The 23,551-nt window shown below is 43.0% G+C and overlaps 3 protein-coding genes and 1 pseudogene across 3 annotated transcripts; all 4 read right to left on the reverse strand.

Moving 5' to 3' along the window:
• Positions 1 to 13,198: 13,198 nt before the first annotated feature.
• LOC145932857 (uncharacterized) lies at positions 13,199 to 14,173 on the reverse strand. The gene has a single exon (XM_083032084.1). The coding sequence runs from the start codon at positions 14,171 to 14,173 to the stop codon at positions 13,199 to 13,201; it is 975 nt and encodes a 324-aa protein (XP_082888210.1).
• Positions 14,174 to 14,353: 180 nt separating this feature from the next.
• On the reverse strand, positions 14,354 to 15,274 carry LOC145932858 (uncharacterized). Its single transcript, XM_083032086.1, has one exon. It carries the CDS (start codon positions 15,272 to 15,274, stop codon positions 14,354 to 14,356), a length of 921 nt encoding a protein of 306 aa, XP_082888212.1.
• A 126-nt stretch (positions 15,275 to 15,400) lies between these two features.
• Positions 15,401 to 16,801, reverse strand: LOC145932859 (uncharacterized). The gene has a single exon (XM_083032087.1). The coding sequence runs from the start codon at positions 16,799 to 16,801 to the stop codon at positions 15,401 to 15,403; it is 1,401 nt and encodes a 466-aa protein (XP_082888213.1).
• Positions 16,802 to 19,170: 2,369 nt separating this feature from the next.
• LOC145932860 (uncharacterized) lies at positions 19,171 to 22,139 on the reverse strand (annotated as a pseudogene).
• Positions 22,140 to 23,551: the final 1,412 nt, after the last annotated feature.

Raw genomic sequence — 23,551 nt, forward strand, 5'->3', positions numbered from 1 at the left:
AAGACGTCGATGAAATTGAGCAGCTACATTTCTTCGGGAGGTGCATGCGCGATCAAGCCTCCGTATGGTACGAGATACAAGATTTCGATAGCATCGAAGATGCGAAAAACGGATTCGTTAAATACTACTGGGGGGAAAATCAACAGGCCAAATTTCGAGAGAGGTTGTACACCGGAAAGTACAAACCCGTTAAAAATCTTAGAATGGCCGATTACGCGTTAGACCTGGCGAGAAAAGCGAAAACTTTAGAACCGCCAATGGGAGACGCGGAAATAATACGCTGTCTGAAAAAACATTTTGACCGAGATATCGCGAAAGAAATCAAAATAGCGACAGTCAGAAATATAGCGGACTTTACATTTCTTTTAGAAGAAATCAGCGATGAACGCGAAACGGAATCCGCGTTAAAGACTAAAGAAAAACAGTCGCAAAAATCAAACGTGGCGAATAAAAAACCACAAAACACGGAATACGCGAAAACTAACAAATGGAATCCGAACAAATTCCAAAAATATAGCGGCGCGAAACCGAAAGCGTTACCGTGGCATAACAACCTGGAAGAAAGTCGTCGTGACGCGAAAAAAACCAAACCCGTCGTAGAATTTCCCGAAAGCGAAAGCGAGGAAGAAAACCGGGAGAATAATCCGTCAAAAAGCAAAGCTAACGCGAAATCCAACGCGATAAAAAATAGCGGCGCGAAAGGATCCGGAAAGAGAGGGATAAACGCGATAAAAATGAATGGTACGGAAAAACCATTATCCGAGGGGGAGGACGAAGCGAAAATATCTGATGACGAGGGGAAAACGCAAATCGAAACTAAAGAAATAACGATAATGCGAACGAAAAAGATAATACAAGACCTTGATGAGGAAGAGGAAAACGCGATCGTGAAACCGCACAAGAACCCGATAGTCAGTGTAAAAATAAACGAGTTAACAATCGACACGTTAATAGACATAGGGGCGGAAGTATCGGTAATGACGCGAAAAACTTTTCAAAAACTAAAAGAGGCTAATGTAGATATCGATAAAATACCAATACGTAAATGTAAATTACGTGGAGCATTCGGAGAACAAGAAAACACAATAGCGTGTAAAATTCAAATTCCAATGCGAATAAACAATCAATTTATAATCAGCGAGTTTTTCATAGTAGAAAACCTAGCCTATCCGATGGTACTAGGACGCGATATGTTAAAAAAATACGACGCGGATCTAAGATGGGTAGAAGGAGAATTCTCGTTGAAATTCTACAAAAATAATGCTGTTAACCCAAATATTTCAACGATAACGAAATCGAAAGTAGAAGGGGGCATTACGCTAGAATCAATATTAAAGAAACATGCGAATATGTTTCAAAGCGATATAGGAAAAGTAAATCACTATAAACATCGCATAGAAATGTCAGACGATAAACCGTTTAAAAAAAAAACATCCGATACCTGAGATACACCGCGAAAAAGTCAAAGAATTAATAGAACAATGGGAAAAAATGGGAATAATTGCGAAAGCAGCGACCCCGTACATAAGTCCATTAGTTACCGTGGTTAAAAAATCAGGGGATATAAGAGTATGTCTAGATGCACGCGAACTAAACCGCAAAATGATAGGCGATCATGCACAACCGCCGACAATAGATGAGGTATTTAATAAAATGGGAAACCGCAAATACTTCTCGACACTAGATATCACTCAAGCGTTTTGGCAAATACCATTAGAACGCGAAAGTCGTAAATATACGGGTTTTTTGGCAAACAATCAAACGTACGTATTCAAAGGAATGCCATTCGGCTTAAAAACGGCCGGAGCTTCATTCACAAGGGCAATGAATCGCGCGTTAAACGAAGAAACAATGAACTATATCATAGTATATCTAGACGATATATTAATAGCGTCAAATTCGCTAGAAGAACATTTAAATCACATAGATACAGTACTCGAAAAATTAAATAAAGTAGGGTTCAAAATCAATAAAGAAAAATGTGAGTTCTTACAAAGACAGATAAAATTCCTCGGACATACTTTTGACGAGGTAACAGCGAGCATTAACGAAGAAACAAGATGTTCGATAAGAAGCTTCCCAAGACCCAAAAACAAAAAGGGAATCCAAGCATTTTTAGGATTAGTAAACTGGGATAGACGCTTTATTAAAAACTTAGCTAGACTAACAAAACCGCTCGAAAACAAACTCAAGAAAGATGTAAAATTTGATTGGGGGGAAATAGAGCAAAAAGCTTTCAATGATATAAAACAAGCATTCGAAGACGCACCGACACTATATCTAACAAAACCGAAATTAAAATACGGGATAGAAGTGGACGCGTCAAAAACCGGATTAGGAGCTAGATTATATCAGTTCGATGACAAAAATTTGGATCAGAAGTTTACGATAGCATACGCAAGCCGTAGTCTAAAACCCGCGGAAAAAAACTATACAATCACAGAACTCGAGTGCCTAGCACTAGTTTTTGCTTTGAAAAAATGGCATATAATCCTATTAGGAAGACGAGTTAAAATCAACACGGATCATAGGGCAATCCAATTCGTTAGCTCATGCGCAGTAGCGAGCGAGAGAATAGCACGTTGGATGTCATTTTTAATGGAATTTGATCTCGAAATAAATCACATCCCGGGAACAGAAAATCAAACAGCGGACGCGTTATCTAGACAATTCGCGGAGAATAGTAATAGGACCGCAAATCAAAACGAATTTAGCATATGTCCATTAATCGCGAACGAACAAAAACATAATTCCACGGAATGGATCCGAATAATCAAAGATGCGCAACAAAATAGCATTGAACTACAAAGAGCAAATGATGAAAACAATGACCAATACAAAATTCGCGACGAATTAGTCAGAATAGGAAACGGCGCGAATGAACGAATAGCTATACCGGAAAAAATTGCATGGAAACTCGTAGACTCGATACATAAATTTCTATTGCATTTCGGGACAGACAAAATAGCAGAATTCGCAAAGAAATACTTTAAAATAAATAATTTGGATAGAATCGTTCGAGACGTGGTAGCGTCATGCGAGACGTGTTTGGCAACCAAATACTATACCAGACCGACACGTGGACCGGAATATTATGAATTACCGGATAACAAAAACAAAGTCATTTCAATGGATATATTTGGCCCACTACCAAAAACGCGATTGCAAAATAAGTATATTTTAGTAACGCTAGACCAGTTTTCGAAATACGTTAAATGCTATCCAATGCCAAATCAAAAAATCGAAACAATAATCGAGAAGTTAGAAAATAACTATTTACCGGAAATGAATATACCGAAAGTTATCGTAACGGATAACGGTGGCCAGTTCATAACGGACAGGTGGACGCGATACGCGGAGCGAACCGGTTTTCAGGTAAGGCGAACATCGCCGTACAACCCGCAGTCCAACCCCGTAGAACGCGTCATGCGTGAACTCGGACGGGTCATCAGAGCATATTACCATGACCGACATACACAATGAGATGGTATAATTAGCAGATTCCAGGATACAATAAACGCAACTAGTCACTTCAGCACAGGCGAAACTCCAATAGAACTATATCCATAAATGCAAAGCAATATAGTTCTTGACCCGAGAATTCATCCCGAGGAGAGCGAAGAACCGAACGAAGAGGAACGACTAGCAAAAATCAGACGACACCTGGAAAATAAAGCGCTAATTATAAAAAAACAAACGGATAAACACGAAGCGGCAAAGGAATTCCAGCCAGGAGATAAAGTGTGGGTAAAACTACACAGAAGGTCGGACGCAAGCCGCAAAACAACGAAAAAAATTCACCTAGTATATCAAGGACCGTATAAAATCAATCAAGTAATACGGAAAAACGCATACTTAGTGGAAAATCTCGACGGAAATATATTGGGAACTTACAACGCAAGACAGTTGAGACCACATCGAGATCCAATGCTGAAAACAGAGGAGATAGAACAAGAATTTCAGATCGATGTAATTACCGTAATTCCAATCAACAGACTTAAGTCAGCCGAAAAATCGATGCTAAACAAATATCCAGATTCCTGTTTAGAAGGGGGCATCGAAGAAGCAAAAAAGTCATTGAATCACGAAGGAAAAATTACAAAAGAGGAGATTACTCCAAGGAAACCTGAAACAGAAAAATACTTACCTTTGACAAAAATACAGTCAAGAAGAGTATCCAGCCAGAAACCAACACCTGAAAAGAAAGTTCAAAAGTATAAGAACGCAATTGAATCACATTTAACTTTAATAAAAGAAAGTAATACAAACGATAGAATACTTAGAGATCTATTGAAACAAGAATTAGATTCCGAAGACACCACCGAAAAACATCAAAACAGCAGAACATCAGGAAACACCTAATACCAATCCGAAGGGAGTACCTGAAATAAAGAAGAAAAAATTACTAAACACAGAGAGGAATAAAAATTCAACAGATCAACAAATTAAAAAATCTAAAAATTTTGTAAACAGTATAAACGAAAAAGCATATAACTGAAAATTACAAATTAGTAAAAAGTTATGAAAAACTAATGGTAATCAACGACAGACCATTAGCAGTCAGTACAAATAATAATAAAACAAGAATAATCAACTCCAAAAATCCGCTGATCAAGGAGGGCGCCACTGATGACGTCACTAACGATAGTATAAAAGCGGAGGAAGAGTGCGCGGACATCGCAGTAACTTTTCGACGAGCGATACGACAACTACTCAAAATGGAAGGAAGACTTCAAGAGTTAAAACCGCACGAAGAAAATCTTAGAAGGAGGATTGTCACGTCCGGTCACATAAAATTTTTACTTTCACATGAAATAAATTCTAAGTCCTCTAAGCGCTGTTTGAAAAACGCGCCAGTGCCGGCCATGATGCCTAACTCAGCCTAGTGACTAAGAGAGGCGCTGCGTAACGTCTAGGAACTTCCCACTACGGGGAAACGCCCCCGCCACACCGAGCGTCACCCACTCTCGAGCCGCCGAAAACGAAGGACCTCAGAGCGGTCCCAAAACCCGGCAGATCACATCCGACTAGAGCAGTCATACCTTGAACGCTCTCCTAATTCTAAATCTAATTCAATTCTAACATTCTAACTCTAATATTATAAGTCCTAACTCTAGCATTAAAACTTTAACTTTAGTTAACTTTTGTATCGTGTAGTGTTAATTTAGAATAAAAGTGTGTGTTTCATTTATAATAATTCTCCACATTTATTTTAAACAAATTCCAATTCCACGCGTTTCTAATATAATATTTTGCTCTATTATTGTTACTATTCTAATATTACGATTTTGGTATTTCTAAAATATTCCTAAAACGAGTTCTTCCAATCTGCACGTGTAGTCAAAATCTATTATATGAATAATTTTCTTAATGAAATCCTAGCTGCGACTTAGAGAGGACGAACCGCTCGTCGCTGCCGCACGATTTCACTTTTCTTATAATTTCTGAATTCTGTTGTGACTACTTTGAGAGGACGAACCGCTCGTAGTTACGCACTGGAACAATAACCGACAGTGAGGACCGCCGCACGTCGACTTATTGTAAAAGTGACGCAATATTCAGAATGTTTTATATTATAAATCATTATGCCTAAGCCACGCCGTGCAGGCAAGAAAAACCAACTTCGCCGTTTAACCGCGCGACTCTACTATCCGGCATCATCAAGTGAATATTCAAATCTTATCGGCACCTATTATCATAACGACTTAGAATACGACAACTTATTTGACGGAACCGCGCCGTTCGCTGTTAATAATAAAGACGTTAAACTAAGGAAGTGGCCAGCGCAATTGATTCCAGTCGAAATCGAGAACCCTCGTATTTCGAGACACGACATCCCGGACAACTATCCTCGTCGCACCCGGTATTTGCAAATCAGGGCGGACATCCTGCATACCCACTACGACGCGCCTACTCCAGAACATTGGGGAACCACTGTCCACCCCCTAGAGATCAACTAAGCTAAGTTTCAATTATTTATAAACAATTGAAATAAATAATAAAACTCAACGTTGAGATTCTAGTACTAAAGGATGAGACTATTTGCCGTCACGAATAGCCAAATTATCGAAATAATTTCAAAAACATACATGCGTGTATAATTATTGTTTCAACATATTATAAAATTAATATTTTCTACGAATTATGTAATATAACTTTACACGTGGTCTCTAGAATATTCGTAAAAACTCTTGGAAAACTGGGTTTTCCAAGGACCATAAAAGTGAAACTGTTTTTTTTGCCTAGGATCATAAAACTGACCCTTAGACCCTTGATAAAAAAAAGGGGTCTCGACGATTTCTCTTTTGCAAACTAAGCTAACGTAGCACACTCAATGAATATTCTAGAATTCCGAATAAAATAACATGAACGTTTCATTTATTTAATCCCATTTATTTAAATAATTCACCCATGTGCCCAATAAGGCCTCGGTACCTCACCGCCCCGCACATCTTGCCTCTTCCCGTAGTGGAAGAAGAGCTTATTGAACAAAGAACCCCTTACTGCCAAATATCAGTCGGGTTTATTAATAAAGAAACAAATGCCGCCCTTTGCGTAGATTGCCATATGCGCTTACGCGGTACTGCTCGAAACGAATGGTTGAACATTGCTAAACATTTGCTCGTAATCGGTAACTTACCGACCGGAATAATATGCTCAGTGTGTAACTTCCATCGACTGTCGGTAACTCGCGACTCTCAACTCCACTGTTACCGTTGTCAGATAGCTCACCTACGGTACATCAACGGCGAAGAAACCTTTCGTATCGACACCGATGGTAACATCGTGATTACAATTTTCCACTCCGTCGATGATTCCCTCGAACGTTTTCAGGATTATATTCGATAATATCCCCATACTCCGGTATAACATTTGCAACTCCCTCGTAAGAATCCTAAGGCGACATCCTCCCCTCCGCAATACATTGAACCGTTGCGTGTAACCTTGGCGGAATACCCTTCGTCGTGGGTATCCCCGGAAAAGTTTTCCGAAATACGACGTTGTTCAGCGCGATAGTCCGAGCACGTGGACCGCGATAATTATTTCTCGCGAATTTCACGCCGCGACTTCGCCCCGGTCGTAACAATTTTTCGTTGCGTGGTTGCTTAGAACTATTTTTATAATTGTTTTTGTAATTGTTTATAGGTTGATTGGACGCGATTTGCGTATTAGAAGCGGATTCAGCGCTTTTGGATGCAGTCTCTGCTGTGGATTGAGGTAATATTTTTGTTTTATTATTATTATAATTATTGTTATTATTATTAGGCGGATTCTTTGAAATTTCCGCAATTTCCAAAATTTTGATTGTTGGTATGAAAAATTCGATTGGATCATCTAAAGTGTTGATGATTCTAATGTATGCTTTATCGTTTATACAGGTTACAACCGATTCTCCGGCGTAAACTCCATCGCGGTTTGTTCTTAGGCGAGGAATGTAACCAGTTTTGATCTCTGGATTCGAGATGCGAATTGTGACTCCTGAATTTTTACGCGGAGGTACGATCATTGATTCTTTATTTTTGAATTGAAATGAGCAATTATGCCATGTGATTGATTGATTGCCGTAATTTATACATGCATTATGTTCTGTAAAAAATGTTGATCCTAGAATTCCTTGTGTTATTATAGGAAATTCGTCGGGTACAACGTGGAACGTCACCGGTGCGTGCGAGATATGAGCAGTTATGGAGCCTAAAGTGTTGACAATATTTTCAGTGATACCGGTGAGTTGAATTATATCGTTGTTATTAATTTGAATATTGGAATTAATACATCCTTTCTTTATTATATTAGGCTGTGCTCCTGTGTCGAGCATGAAGGCAATGGGTCCCCGGAAGGATGGAGATTCGAGTTTGACAATGGGTACTGTTCCGTCGTCTCCCCTGAGGATATGGAGGGACCTGGGTTGCTCTCCATGTGATGAGTTGACAGGGCTTTGCCAAGGTCTCGGGGTGCCCTGTTGTCCGAGACCTCTGAGCGGTTTCCCGTATTTCGCGAAGGTATATTATTTGTATAATTATTTTTATTGTTAAAGTTATTATTATTTCCAAAGTTATTATTATTATGGTAATTATTATTATTGTTGCTAGAGTTATTATTGTTATAATTATTATTATTGTTGCTAAACCTTTCGTGGTATTGTTTTGTGCGACATTCGTGTACTAAATGTCCGATTCTTTTACAGTAACTTCATATTTTCTGGGCTCCGTTTGCTGGAGGACTGGATGGTACGTTCGAGGAAATAGGAGAATTACGTTGGAACGTTTGCATTGGATTCGAAGTTGCGGAGTTCACGAGCACTTTTGAGCAAGCGTCGAGGAAGCTGTGGTAACCTTCTGCGCGAAGTTCTGTCCTGTATTCGCGTGGGAGGCCTTCGTAAAAAGCTTTCGAGGGCGAATGATTCGATGGACGCGAGTTCTACTTCGTTTAATAATCTATTAAGGTTAGTCTGATCTCCTTCAATTATTGCTGTCCTTATATCTTTAATGCGACCTATATAATCTAAAATGTGCTCGTTTTGTTTTTTATAGACCATACTCAGCTGTCCGCGGTAATAATTCGAGCTTCAACCGGATCCGAAGGTGCGTTTCAGACAATCGACGAATCTTTCTACCGTTGTGTGAATTTCATCTTCTACGGTGAGATACGCGTGGTGAGTTAATTTATTGCGTAACATGCATACAAAGAGTGCTTCATCTACCAAAGGTACTGATTCTTTTGCTCTTTTACAGGCTCTTGCGAACTGCCAAACAGGAATATTGTGCCCATCGTATTTTGGTACGAGTTCAAGAGCGCTTTGGAGATAGGATTTCGGATATCCTGCTTGTTGCGGAAAACCATTCGTTGCGGTTGCTGGATTTGGAAAACTAAAGGTAAGATTCGAACTTGTGGTTGCTTCTGTAGGAGTGGACGTGGTAAAATTATTCGTTAATGCACGCATCATATTTTCGAGCATTTCCGTGCGTTTACATAATTCAGCTTCTTTTTCGCGCATTTCTTTAAATGCAATTTCGTAATTGACGCGATCTTCGTTTCTCGCGACGTGAGTTGAGGGTTCCCCTGAACGATCCATTTTTAATATTTATACAATAAGAATTACTATTAAGGCTCTTCCGTATTAAATACAAATATATAAGTGATAGGCCTTAAGAGCCGAACGCGGATGTTGATGCGTATTCCAATGAAATTTAATTTTTCGCTGGAATTAAATTAATTGTGCACAGGACACGAATTTTACTACTTGGTATACTGCCAAGTCTTGTATGGAATAATCTCATACTTGAGATTTTTATTCCATGTGCCCTGTGCACAATTAAATTAATTAAAATATATATTTGTATTTAATATTTATAGTTATGTAAAGTTTTATTTGTAAAAGTTACTAAATATTCGAAGTGCTTGTGAATGTTAATAAATAATCGATGTGTTTGTAGTATAATAGTAATATTTGTTAATAAATATGTTCGTAAAATCTAATTGTTTCGTATAATGTATAATTTCGTAAATAATTTTGTGCGATGTGTAATAAATAATATTTATAATAGTAGTAGTATGTTCTTAGAATGCTAGATTGTTTCGTAAGATGTATATTTTTATAAATAATGTTGTGTAGTTTTATGAATGTATAATAAATATATAATAATTAATTTTTGTAGTTTCGTAGTGTAGTTATAATAAATAATAAGATTCGTGCTTCGTTAATTTCTTATTGTGTATAATTAATATTATGTGTGAAGTATTTGTTCTCGTATTTATATACGTATGTGATAAATAATATTTGTAGTTAATATTTTAAGTTACAAAGTTATATTAATTGATATTCTTAATTTGTTTGTTTCAGGGCGCTTATTATGAAAGTGAACTTGTGGAAGGTTATTCTTATTGTGTCGATCCTACCACGATACTACCAGTTTATATAAGTGCTACCTATTAGCTAATGATGGTTGTCCTAATAAAGTCGGATAATCCCACCACGCTGTTACCAATTTTATTTTGGATATGTTACGTCCTGGAGGGAGATTTTGACGCGTTCTGGCGTGACCTATGTAGGTACGCAATAGAAACCCTGGCGCGCAGGCCGAGCGGTAGAACACGCGTGGTCAGGACTTATGAAGAGAATGCGACGTCGCAGGACGACATAAACATGTATGCTTACGTATGTGTGCGTAAGGGAGGAAATGTAAGTAGTGAATCTTAAGGGGATGCTGGAGTGACGGCCGAACTCCGACGGGTTAGCGCCCTCATCTAAGCGGAATTAAAATTGTCGGTAAGTACCGACAATTTTAATTTCGCTATTATCGACAATAATATATATGTATAATAGATTTACATGCATGTTATAAAAAGTATTTCGAATTGTGTTCAACATATATTAAAATCAAAAAACATTTTATATTTTTACTGTTCTATCGTTACGCACGCGTTTAATTTATCCAAGCGTATCAATGACAGTAAAACATATACATGTATAAATGTGTGTCTTATCTTTATCACATAGTTTGAACACAATTTAAATATTGTTTATATATATATTGCTTATATATTGACATGCAATTCTTATATATATATAGGAAGAATAGAGATGTAAGAATATGTACCGGGTGTTTAAAATAAGTGTTACCAATTTTTATCTCTAAAAATATTTGTAGAAAAAAATGTTTCAAATAAAAGTTTTAGTATCTCAAGGGGGGCATAGTTGATGTCATAGAAATGTTTGTAAAAGGCAATTTTCAAGCTTATTTTGGTCAATTTGATTATTTTATATAGAATTATTCTAAGCGTTTATGTAAATAGATTTTTTGTAATATTCTGCATAAAAAATATAAGGAAAAGTAGCCAATAATTGAACAGTTTACGAGATATTTCACATAATCTAACATATTTTTGATATAAAATACAAAATATCTCGTAAAATATTTAGTTTTCAATAATCTTACTTTTATGTATAGAATAATTAGACGAATCAATTGGTATAAACAAACACGTTGTTGTTTTTACGAAAAAATATATAGCTGCATGTTGCAAATTGTATATTTTTTCTTAAAAATAACTATGTATCTTTTTTATATTTGATTTGTCTAATTATTCTATACATAAAAGTATTATCGAACACTAAATATTTTACGAAATATTTTTTATTTTATATCAAAATATGTTAGATTATGTAAAATATCTCGTAAACCGTTCAATTATTGACTTTTATCCTTATAATTTTGTATGCAGAATGTTACAAGGAATCAATTAACATAAATACTTAGAATAATCCATATAAAATAATCAAGTTGACTTTAAAATGACCTTGAAAATTATCTTCTACAAACATTTCTGTAACATCAACTTATGTATATCCCCGTTGAAATATTGGAACTTTTATTTGCAGCATTATTTTCTAAAATTAATATTTTTAGAGATAAAAATTTGTAACGTTTTATTTAGAACACTCAGTAAATATATTCATACACATACATGTGAATGATAAGTAATTATATTGATATATTACATGTAACTCGATAATAAAATATACAGGGTGTCTGACGTAAGGTGTCACACCGAAAATATACAAGTAGATCTCGTTAAACTGAGTCGAAAAGTCCTATACCATTTTGCAAACAACCACGTAAAATTTCGAGATATTAATTAAAAAAGATCGACCAACGAGCGCGCGAATTACGTCGGGACGGCCCGCTAAGCGGTGTACCGTGCCGTATCGCTATAGGCAACACGCGCCTAGCATGTAGCGGGCCGCCCCGACGTAATTCGCGCGCTCGTTGGTCGATCTTTTTTAATTAATATCTCGAAATTTTACGTGGTTGTTTGCAAAATGGTATAGGACTTTTCGACTCAGTTTAACGAGATCTACTTGTATATTTTCGGTGTGACACCTTACGTCAGACACCCTGTATATAATATTTATTTAAATATCGAGGATAGAATGGGCCCCTCCATCGCCCATTCACGTGAGAACGCAACCACAAAATGTTTTTTTTTTCGTCTCTCCGATTATAGCAAACGAGACATTTGCATTGAGGCGTCTTTTTGCAATGATATTTATTGGAATATCACAAATTATTGATTTGATAAATTTTTATTATTTAGGAAAAGGCGACAATTTATTTTCTGCTACAATTTGAAGAAAATGTTGCCTCATATATTTAACATTATTACAATATGTATCTTTACAAGGATTTCCTCCTAAAGCTATATGTGCAAGATGTAGTGCGCGAGAGCGAGTTATGGAGCGAGCGCGAGTGCAAGAAGAAAAAAAGGGGGTGGAGGCGATGGTTCAGTTCGGAAATCGTCTGTGTATTTCTACCGCTCTATTTACAAAAAAAATACAAGGTTCTGCAAATCGACGCGATCTGTCCGATTCGCGCACTTTCGGCAACGCAAGCGACTAAGAATAATAAAGAAAAAGCGATTAAGCAATCGGAGCGAATTTGGTCTCTTGTTCGAACGACTATCTCGACGCGAGTGAGTTGAATATTCGGGCGAACTGCTTTTTCCTTTCGACCTTCTAGAAGGCTGTATGTTATCTCGTCATTTTGATGACATAACAAAACGACGAGGGGCCTTCTGAGAGTCCGAGGACAAATCCGTTTATTCTCCCGTTTATTTGCTCTCGCTGCGGGAGAGTTCGAATTTCTGCGTCGCTTCGCTCGAGCGGAACCGGACGCGGCGCGCCGGCGCCTGCGCGCAGCGCTACGAGTCGCGCGCATGCCTGGTAACGCGAATCGCTCTGCTGTCTCTCGATACGCGACCCGCAATTATGACAACTTTTAATTATGGTTGCATTCATACACACGCATACATGATTTACACACACACACACACACGCACACCTTTGAGGATTCACAACATCCCGCCCGCCTCGTCGATAGCGAGCGACGATCGGTCCCGTGATTACGCCTATGTGAGGTGCATTGCAGCCGTTCGAGAGAGGTTACTGGCAGATGAGGTTAGGAGCCCCTTGTGCAGCGTGCTACGCGACTGACAGTTGGGGTTAGGAGCCCCTTGCGCAGCGGACTACGCGACATGAGTGAGCGGAGTAGATATGCGGGCGTTGAACAATGCTTCGTTAATTCAGGTGAGCAGGAATTATAGTTAATGACAATCGTGAGTGGTGAAGAGCGAGTACTGCGGCGGACTTTGTTTCAGCGGCGGTCCAGCAGGTGGACCGGGCGAGCTAGGAGACCGCGACCTACGTAGACGATTCCGGGTCCGCGACGTCTGCCGCCGGCAGTGGTATAATCTTAACTACCGGGCGGGTCAGCTTGCCGGCGGAAGTCCGGACGTCAACCACACGCACCTGCCCATCGCTACCAGGGTGGACGCGCACGATCCGGGCGAGGGGCCAACGGCACGGCGGAGTGACCTCATTTTTCAGCAGGCACAGCTGTCCCTCGCGAGGATTCCCGTTGATCTTCCACCACTTAGGCCGAGGAGATAGAGTCTGGATGTATTCGCGAGACCACCTGCGCCAGAGGTGATCTCGCATCTGTTGGAGGTGCTGCCAACGGCTGAGCCTGTTCTCAGCCACGTCAATGAGCGACGGCTCGGAGACGGCACGGAGGGGTGCCCCGATCAGAAAGTGACCAGGGGTCAAGGCGTCGAGGTCCTCCGGGTCGTCCGACAAGGCTTGGAGCGGCCGGGAATTGAGGCATGCTTCCGTCTCAGCGAGGAAGGTAGCCATCTCCTCGTACGTCAGTCTGGTCTCGCCGATGACCCGTTGCAAGTGATGCTTGGTGGCCTTCACCGCCGCCTCCCACAGACCGCCGAAGTGCGGCGCTGCAGGTGGGTTAAAGCGCCAAAGAACTCCGTCGTCGGCCAAGCGGTCGATGATCCGGTGATGATCGCGGCTCTGGTCAAAGAGTCCCCTGAGCTGTTTGTCAGCTCCCACGAAGTTTGTGCCCCGGTCGCTGTAGATGACCTGGCACAATCCGCGGCGCGAAACGAAGCGGCGGAAGGCGGCGAGGAAGGCGTCGGCCGAGTAGTCGCTGACTACCTCCAAGTGAACGGCGCGGGAGCTGAAACAAACAAAGATGGACAAAAAAGCCTTGTAGGACTTATGCCCGCGACCTCTGGTCGTCCTGAGCCAGTAAGGTCCCGCGAAGTCTACTCCCGTATGCAGGAATGGTCGGCTGGGTGTGATCCTGGCTCTCGGCAGGTCCCCCATAATCGGCTGCGGGTGAGCCGCCCGCCATCGAACGCAGCGAAGACACCGGTGTATGTAGCGTCTCACCAGCTGGCGACCTCGCTGGAGCCAAAAGCGTTGGCATAGGTAGGTCAGCGTGGCCTGGGTCCCTCCGTGGAGCGTGCGTCGGTGGCAGTCGTCGATAACGAGGTAGGTCAGGTGCTACTCGGGAGGCAGAATGAACGGGTGTCGCTGCTCTCTATCCAACAATGAATGTTTCAGCCGCCCTCCTACTTTCAAGACTCCTTGGTCGTCGATCAGCGGTGTAAGACGTCGGAGTGGACTTCGCCCGGACAACGAACGCCCTGCCAATGAGTCTTCCAGCTCCCGGGGGAACGCTGCTGCTTGAGTCACCCGCAACCATCTCATCAGCGCGTGGTCGAGTTCGTCTGGCGTCAGGGCCGACGGGACGTCTGGACAGCCTTTGTGGCGAGGCAGGTGACTCCGCCAACGCCATATCCGAGCGGAGACCCTCATCAGTCGGCGCAGTGAGGAGAAGCGGACGAGCTCCTCCGGTTCTGTGACGGTGGCGGCAGCGCAGCTCCGAGATGATCGTTGCTCGGGCGGCTCTGTTAGGTCGCGTCCGGCGGAGGTTATGGGCCACGCCGACGAATCCTCGCCCAAGAACCCAGGTCCGGTCCACCATAGGGGGTGCTCTAATAGTTCGCGTGGCGACACCCCGCGAGACGCGCAGTCTGCAGGGTTCTCGCGCCCCGGCACGTGCATCCATTTTGATCTGTCGTTGGCCCGCTGGATCTCGGCTACTCTGTTGGCTACGAAGGTCGTCCATCTAGCCGGGTGTCCTCTGATCCAGGCGAGGGTGACTGTGGAATCCGTCCAAAGACAGGCGGGGGACTCCTCCAACCCGAGAGTGATCCGCACATGCTCGACCAGCTTGACAAGTAAGGTCGCCGCGCAGAGCTCCAGCCGATGAAGGGAGACTCTTTGCAAAGGGGCGACCTTCGTCTTGGCAAGCACAAGTGATAAGTGTGGCTTTCCTTCCCCACAGGTACGGAGGTACACCACGGCGGCGAAGGCGCGCTCCGAAGCGTCGGCGAAACCGTGGATCTCGACCTCACTCATAGCGGCATCACAACGGAACCACCGGGGCACCCGGATCTTCTCCAAGGCGGGGAGCTCCTCCTCGAACCTCGTCCAGGTAGCGGCGTCGTCCGGAGCGAGTGGGGCATCCCAGTCGAGTTGTTGTATTCAGGTTGTCTGGATAAGCAGTTTTGCCCTAACGATGACGGGAGCCAGCCAGCCCATGGGGTCAAACAAGTGGGCGGTCTGGGAGAGCACCACGCGCTTCACAGGTGGAGCGCCCGCGGGGCTCCCGACGGAGATAGTGAAGTCGTCGTTCCGAGGGCTCCACTGCAGGCCTAGCACCGAGCAGGCGTCGGTTGGCAGTGCGGAATCCATGGCAGGCAGCAATCGATGTTCCCGCGGGACGTCCTTTAAGATAGCGTCGTCGTTGGCGGCCCATTTTCGCAGGGGAAAACCGCCCGCCGTGCAAAGGGCCGCCACCTGCTCCCGCAGACGACAGACGGAGTCCATGTCGGCAGCGCCCGTGAGGATGTCGTCCACGTAGACGTTTCGCTGCAAGGCTCCAGACCCTAGAGGGAATCGGTGTGCCTCGTCGGAGGCGAGTTGCCTCGTTGCCCTGATTGCAAGGTAGGGAGCGCAGGCAAGTCCGTACGTAACTGTGTTCAGATTGAAGGTTCTAACCTTGTTCTCTTCCGTCCACAGGATCCTCTGTTTGTCACGGTCATCTGGGTGGACCTGGATCTGCCGGAACATCTTTTCCACGTCAGAGGTGAACACATAGCGGTGACAACGCCAACGCAGGAGCACGTCAGCGAGGACTGGCAGCAAGTTAGGTCCCGCATGCAGGAAGTCGTTCAGCGTGACTCTATCCGTAGTGCGTGAGGAGCCGTTGAAGACGACTCTAATCTTAGCACCTGCGTCGGAGTCTCGCAGCACGCCATGATGTGGCAGGTAGCAGCATTGGCGGTGAGCGGGAGCTGAGGTGCCGTCGACGAGCGTCATGTGGCCGAGGGCTCGGTATTCGTCCATGAATGCGCGATAGCGATCCCGCAGGACGGGATCACGAGCAAACCGACGGCTCATAGACTCGAGCGTGCGAGAGGCGGCTCGTCGGGTCGCCGACAAATCGGGCATCTCTCCTCGGACCGGCAGGCGCACCAGGTAACGACCGTCAGGAAGGCGCTGGTGCGTTCTAACGAAGTGGTCCTCGCACTCTCGCTCGGCGGAGGTGAGAGGCATCACGCCGCAGGGTAGCTCCTCCCATTCCCAAAAGCGGCGAACGAGGGCTGTGAGATCTTCTGTTGCAGAGCACTGGAGCGAGGTTATCGCGGCAGCAGCGTGGCTGCCGGTTCCGACTGGCCCCAGAAGTATCCAGCCGAGTCGGGTCTGCTGCGCGATCGGCTCCTTGGATCCTCCTCGACGAAGATTGGACAGGACAATGTCGGCGTACGCGTCCGCGCCCAGCAGGATCTCCGGGTCTCGACGGAAATACTCGGGATCCGTCAATTCGAGGCCGTGCACGTGAGACCATGAGTGGGCGCTGCCGTCCGCGGAACCGCTGTACATGGTCAGACGAGGCAGCACAAGCGCGGAGATGTTGCACTTAAACTGTCCCGCGCGCGAGGACAGTGCGACGGCAACGCGGCCACGAGAGCATCCCGTCTGGATTCCTCCGATCCCGAAGATGGCGACGGACGTCGGGGTTCGAGGTAGGCGAAGTCTTTGTGCGAGCGACTCTACCACGAGGCAGGTCTCGGATCCCGGTTCACAAGAGCGCGCGCGATGTGAGTCTCACCGAAACGGTCGGTTACGCGGACGCAGGCCGTCGCGAGCAATACCGACGAACATTCCGATGGTGCGCTCTCGGCAGCGTGTACAGTCGGCGACGGAGAGCACCCCACTGCGAGCGATGAGGGGGTCCCGAAGGCGTCGTGCAGAGAAGAGTGATGGCGGCCCGAACACTTGCTGCAACTTTTGGCGGAAGGACACTCCCCGACGAGGTGCCGACCCAGACAATTCCAGCAGCGCTGGTGAGTATTGATTGCTTCCCGCCGTTCCTGAGCGGACTTCCTCTTATACTGATCACAGTAAGCGATGTAATGTTCTCCCTTGCAGATCGGGCAGCCACGGTTGGAGTCGCCGGAGCGACCTTTGACATGATGACTGCGAGCCGATCGCCCGGCCTTGTCTGACGCCCTGCTGACCGACTCACCGGAGGCGGATCGGAGAGCTTCCTGCGTCATTAGCTGCTCTTGGAGAAAGGCGCGGATCTCTTCGTACGTCGAAGGGTTAGAGCTCTTTCCCAAAGAGCTCTCCCATTCTCGCCGGGTTTTGTTATCCAGAAGCTCAACGATGAGATGGACGAAGAGGTCCGAGCAATCCTTGATCGGACGCTGTATCCCTTCCAGGGATCCGAAGGTCGTGACGACACCATGAAAAATTCGCCGAAGATCTGCCACTGAATCCGACTTCATCTTCGGGATAGCTGTGAAGGCCGACAGGTAACCCCTCACCAAAAGGCGCTTGTTCTCATAGTGATCTCGGAGGGTGGACCATGCTCGTTCGAAGTTATCCTCCGTGGTAGGCAAGTTGCGGATAAGTTGATCCGCATCCCCCTTGACACTAGTTTTGAGGTAGTGGATTTTTTGCACCTTAGACAACGATGCTTCGTCGACAACAAGGGAGCCAAACAGGTCGCGGAACGACGGCCAGTCCTCGAACTTGCCCGAAAATTGGGGCAGCTGAATTCGAGGGAGAGTAACACGCGCGACGGGCGCATGCAGCTCGGCTTGTTTCGTCTCGGCGGCGGAAGCGTTGGCAGCGGCGACGGCTGTAGTTGCGGCAACCTCCCTCACCTGGATCGCGAGTTTCTCATCCAGCAGCAGACCCTTATTTATGACGTATGCCTCCTCGGCGAGAGTAGGTATGTCCTGCTTAAAGTAAGGATCGTCCTTCAACAGGTCGACGTGGTCGGCTAGCTCGTCGTTCAGCGTGTCGAACTTGCTCCAGTTCTTTTCCAGACCTTGGATCCGCGCTTCCACAGCATCCATAGTGACCTTGGAGGAGCCCAGCTTCATTAGGTTGGCGTGGGCGCGCGAGATCTTCCCGTGAAGGGCGGTGGCGGCGGTCACGACCGATTTCACGTCCTTTTTTTTTCTTTTCAGAAGGCGAACTGCACTTCACCGACGGCACCACGACACTCGACAAGCGCGACGACTACGAACTCAGAGACGTGGAAGATTGAGGATCTCACGGGCTGATTCTCAATCCGGCTCGAAGGACCAGATAATTGTGCAAGATGTAGTGCGCGAGAGCGAGTTATGGAGCGAGCGCGAGTGCAAGAAGAAAAAAAGGGAGTGGAGGCGATGGTTCAGTTCGGAAATCGTCTGTGTATTTCTACCGCTCTATTTACAAAAAAAATACAAGGTTCTGCAAATCGACGCGATCTGTCCGATTCGCGCACTTTCGGCAACGCAAGCGACTAAGAATAATTAAGAAAAAGCGATTAAGCAATCGGAGCGAATTTGGTCTCTTGTTCGAACGACTATCTCGACGCGAGTGAGTTGAATATTCGAGCGAACTGCTTTTTCCTTTCGACCTTCTAGAAGGCTCCTGTATGTTATCTCGTCATTTTGATGACATAACAAAACGACGAGGGGCCTTCTGAGAGTCGGAGGACAAATCCTTTTATTCTCCCGTTTATTTGCTCTCGCTGCGGGAGAGTTCGAATTTCTGCGTTGCTTCGCTCGAGCGGAACCGGACGCGGCGCGCCGGCGCCTGCGCGCAGCGCTACGAGTCGCGCATGCCTGGTAACGCGAATCGCTCTGCTGTCTCTCGATACGCGACCCGCAATTATGACAACTTTTAATTATGGTTGCATTCATACACACGCATACATAATTTACACACACACACACACGCACACCTTTGAGGATTCACAACACTATAGTTGTAGCAAATGCTGCAGCAAAGATTCCACAACATATAGCATCAGGTTGTATTTGAACCTTTTCAAATATTATATTATTTTTATTTATTTGTGGATAACGGCGATGAATGTAATTTTTTTCTTTAGCCACCAATTTATCGTATGTACAGCCAGGTAGACTGTCGTACACTCGAAGCTTGGTGCCGTCAAAAGAAATACATCGCCAGTGATCACTGCAATTTCCTCCAATAATTTGTAAGCTTTTGTCGTTACGACTTGCTTCAATTATATGAGGATATTCCACATATAGCACACTTTGTGTTTTAAAAAACAAGAATTATCTCTTATAACGCGCAACAATCGATCCAATGATTCGTCATTTATTTTACTATGTAAAGGTAATACATTAGCCTTTACCAAATAAAAAGGAGCTACCGAATTATCTAGAAATTCTTTCTGTTTTGCCATATCGTGTTCAGTTAACTCTTCTGTATTTCTCGAGCAACTAACCAAGATGCAATCATCATCTTGTTCTGCATTCAAAGCAGTAATAGTTGCTTCTATCGATAAAATATTTGAATCGAAACATTTATTTTCCTTGGCAAGGTTTTCGTCTTCTACATTACACTGTCGAAGACTTGTTCGGTTAATTCTTTTTTTGGCTGCTTCTTCTTTAGCTTCTATTATATAGCTTGGATTTTTAATTGGCATATGTCTATTATGCCGACTATCTAAGATTTCCGGAAGCATGCAATCGTAATAGAAACGTGTTAAAAAGGGCAGCATTTGATTACTCCAAAATACATTGTCCCTATTAACACGTACTATTTTCAAGCTGTTTGGCGTCCACACAGCGAAGATACAATAATCTCGCTGCGTTATATTTAACTGGCCTTGAATTTGATAGAAAAATCTATGATTTCGATTCATCTTATCTGGATTTTTCTTATCAAAGATGCCTTTCAGTTGAGGCAACGTCTTTAAAGCCTCTTCCGCTGTTAAATGCTCAGCTGATAAAGGACATTTAATTTCTACCAGACCATCTTCATCTATGAGTCCGTCAGGAGAAGCACCCAAGCATGGATTTTTAATATCATTAAATAATCCGCAAGTTTTTATCTCCTTTTTTAATGTTACGGCTAATTCTTTTTTCGCAATTTTTTCCATTTCGCGACCATATTTCATAGCCGCAGTATCGACAGAGGGAGGAAATAAAAGGTTCTTTACAGTCGCGACGCAAGACGTTGTCGGTCTCATGCGACATACGGTTCCAAAATTAGACGCCGTCAACAATTCCTGTCTCAATGTATGCCACAAATTTGAATCACTTTGCTCCGTCGTATTACGTTCAATTTGTCTCCAATTTTTCCCATTTTCAAACAACTTTTCCAAATGATTTTGTCGAAGTTGTTCAAAAACATCGGGTGGAAGATCCGGTTTTTGTGATTGCGGTAATGACAATCTGTTCCTGACTCCCTTTTAAATTTCTTTTGCCTTCCATTTACTTCCCGAGATTCTCTAGTTCTTGCAACTTTTGCTTGTCGTCGCTTTTCCAGAGTCTCGATAACAGGAGGAACATTGCTACCCATGCTTTTATGTACTTCCGTGAGAACTTGTTGCGTATTAAATTGCACAACTGCTCCCGCAACTCTAGCATTGTAGGAGCCCCGGTTACCAAAATTAATGCGCTTACCACCAATTTCTTTGCAGATTATCGAATTGAACGACTCTGCAGGATTGTTGGTTAATTTGAACAACAAGCTGTCGGAATAAGTGCTTATATATATGATAGCATTCTCAACTTTTTGGTAAAGACCGTGCAACTTAAGAAACGGTACATAATTTTTCTTCGTTTCATCAAGGTCACATATACGACCGCGTTCCTTACATCGTTTATGTTCACCAAATATATAGCTAGGAATATTTAATATATCTTTTTGTAATTCTGTAGCCTTATAATCGTCAGATTGCTCTTGTTCTCTTCGTAAATCAATTGCTTCTATCACCTCTTTTCGTATTTTTGAAATGTTGTCTTTTACAACATTTCGTAGCTTGACGAAACCACGCTTTCTCTGTGTTTTTTGCTGAGTTGTCTCTGCTACAGCCTTCAGCTTTTTGTATAGATTTCGAAGCAAATGATTAGTACATTCAATTTTTTTGACGATCACCATTTGTTCCCGATATGGTCTGCTATCAATGATGGCCTGATATACGCTGCTATCACCATCGGCAATAACCGTTCTATAAATTAATCCATGCATTTCCAGACTACATTTAAAGCCTTCTGCAATGGCGTCGCTCTCCATTCTTGTGGAGCTTGCGTTACGATCAAAATTTTTATAGCATTTATGGTCTTGGTTCGATTCTGTTTCGTTCCGCTACATCACATATCGTGCAAAATTTATTGCGGACACCGACGAAGAGAATCTTTTTCGTGCGGTAACCAATTATAGCACCAACACCGGAAAGAGAATCGTAGGCGGTGCCGTACGATCTCTTCATCCAACTACCATCCGCTATAACAGTTATGTACGGAATACCGTTTATAACATTGTTCCTTTCGAGAGCGAGTTGCTTTTCAACTTCGCCAGCCATTTTCATATTTTCCATGGCTGTTTTCTCCAAATCATCGACTAATTTTTCTCGATTTTTAATATAAGTTTTCTCGGACATACATGGAATATTCATGGCTGCACACAGTTCTTCCAGCTGAGCATAGCCAATTCCCACTGTTATAGTTCCTGCTACAGCAGCCATATGAATGTCCAATGTTTTTGGCTCTTTGGGTTCTGACCAGAAGTTGGCTGCAGTATTGCACATTTGGCACTTAAAGAAAAACTGCGTCTTTAACCCTTTGCGAACAGTATGCGTGAGTTTCCAATCTCTAAATTGGCACTCTATTCCTTTCATATGATCATTAAATGTTTTTTGGATTTTATTCCACATATGAGAAGTGTCGACAATGCAACGGCCTTCAGGCAAGTCTTCTTGTATACAACAACTGTCTGGAAGGGCTTCGTTGTCAATAACAAGAGAATTGTTATCATCGCAATTGTCATCGACAATGCGACGGCCTTCAGGCGAGTTTTCTTGTATACAAGAATTGTCTAGAAGGGCTTCGTTAACAACAAGAGAATTGTTATCATCGCAATTGTCATCGACAATGCGACGGTTTCTCTGAAGCCTTCCAGCTAAAAAGAAGACAATGCGACGGCCTTCAGGCAAGTTTTCTTGTATACAAGAACTGTCTGGAAGGGCTTCGTTGTCAATAACAAGAAAATTGTTATCATCACAATTGTCAACAATGCGACGGCCTTCAGGCAAGTTTACCTGTATACAAGAACTGTCTAGAAGGGCTTTCTTGTCAATAACAAAAGAATTGTTATCATCGCAATTGTCATTTTGGTTATACATACCTTTATTTGACTCCAAGCATTGCATTACCTGGGTACTGATTTTTGAATCCATGTTGGGTGATCCCTTTGATTTACAAAAATCGATGGATTCGTCATCAGTACCCTTGGTAATCTTTATAATATTGGAGTTAGCTTCTTGGGCCTTCAATGTCAATGCCTTTAAAAATTGTCGCCTGCAAAGGAAAATAGATTGTTATATTATAAAATCTTATGCCAAGAAATAAAATGCCACATGTAACATACTTCCTAACAATTCTATATATTTTAAAATAATTTTTTCAATATTTAAAAAACGTTTCTGAAAAATAAGTGCAATCCTTTGTTTATAAAATCTAAAATCGTAGATTTATAATAGAAATAATAATTATTATTAAAAATTTTTAGACAATATAAATGCCATATTTTTCACTAAACCAAAGCGCACATGCTAACCGCATTTGGTATAAAATATTTTGTGAAACAACCAGCACACGAATAGATCGCCTCTGGAATTATTTTTTAAAACAACCAGCACACGAATAGATCGCCTCTGGAATTATATTTTAAAACCAGCACACGAATAGATCGCCTCTGGAATTATTGTTTAAAACAACCAGTACACGAATAGATCGCCTCTGGAATTATTTTGTGAAACAATCAGCACACGAATAGATCGCCTCTGGAATTATTTTTTAAAGCAACCAGTACACGAATAGATCGCCTCTGAAATTATTTTGTGAAACAACCAGTCACGAATAGATCGCCTCTGGAATTACTTTTCAAAACAACCAGCACACGAATAGACCGCCTCTGGCACTAACTACTATAAAATTATAATAATTTTCATGAAAAAGTAAACAAAGGATTGCATTATCTTTCAGAAAAAAAAAAATTTTAATATTATATATATTTAATATTTAATTTTTGTTATATTTAATATTTGATATTTTACTCGAAAATAAATTTTTCGCCAAAACATCTATTTGAAACTTA

This window comes from Prenolepis imparis, unplaced genomic scaffold (assembly GCF_030444845.1).
Source record: "Prenolepis imparis isolate NDT839.2.m4 unplaced genomic scaffold, iyPreImpa1.0 SCAF_2, whole genome shotgun sequence".
NCBI lineage: Eukaryota > Metazoa > Arthropoda > Insecta > Hymenoptera > Formicidae > Prenolepis > Prenolepis imparis.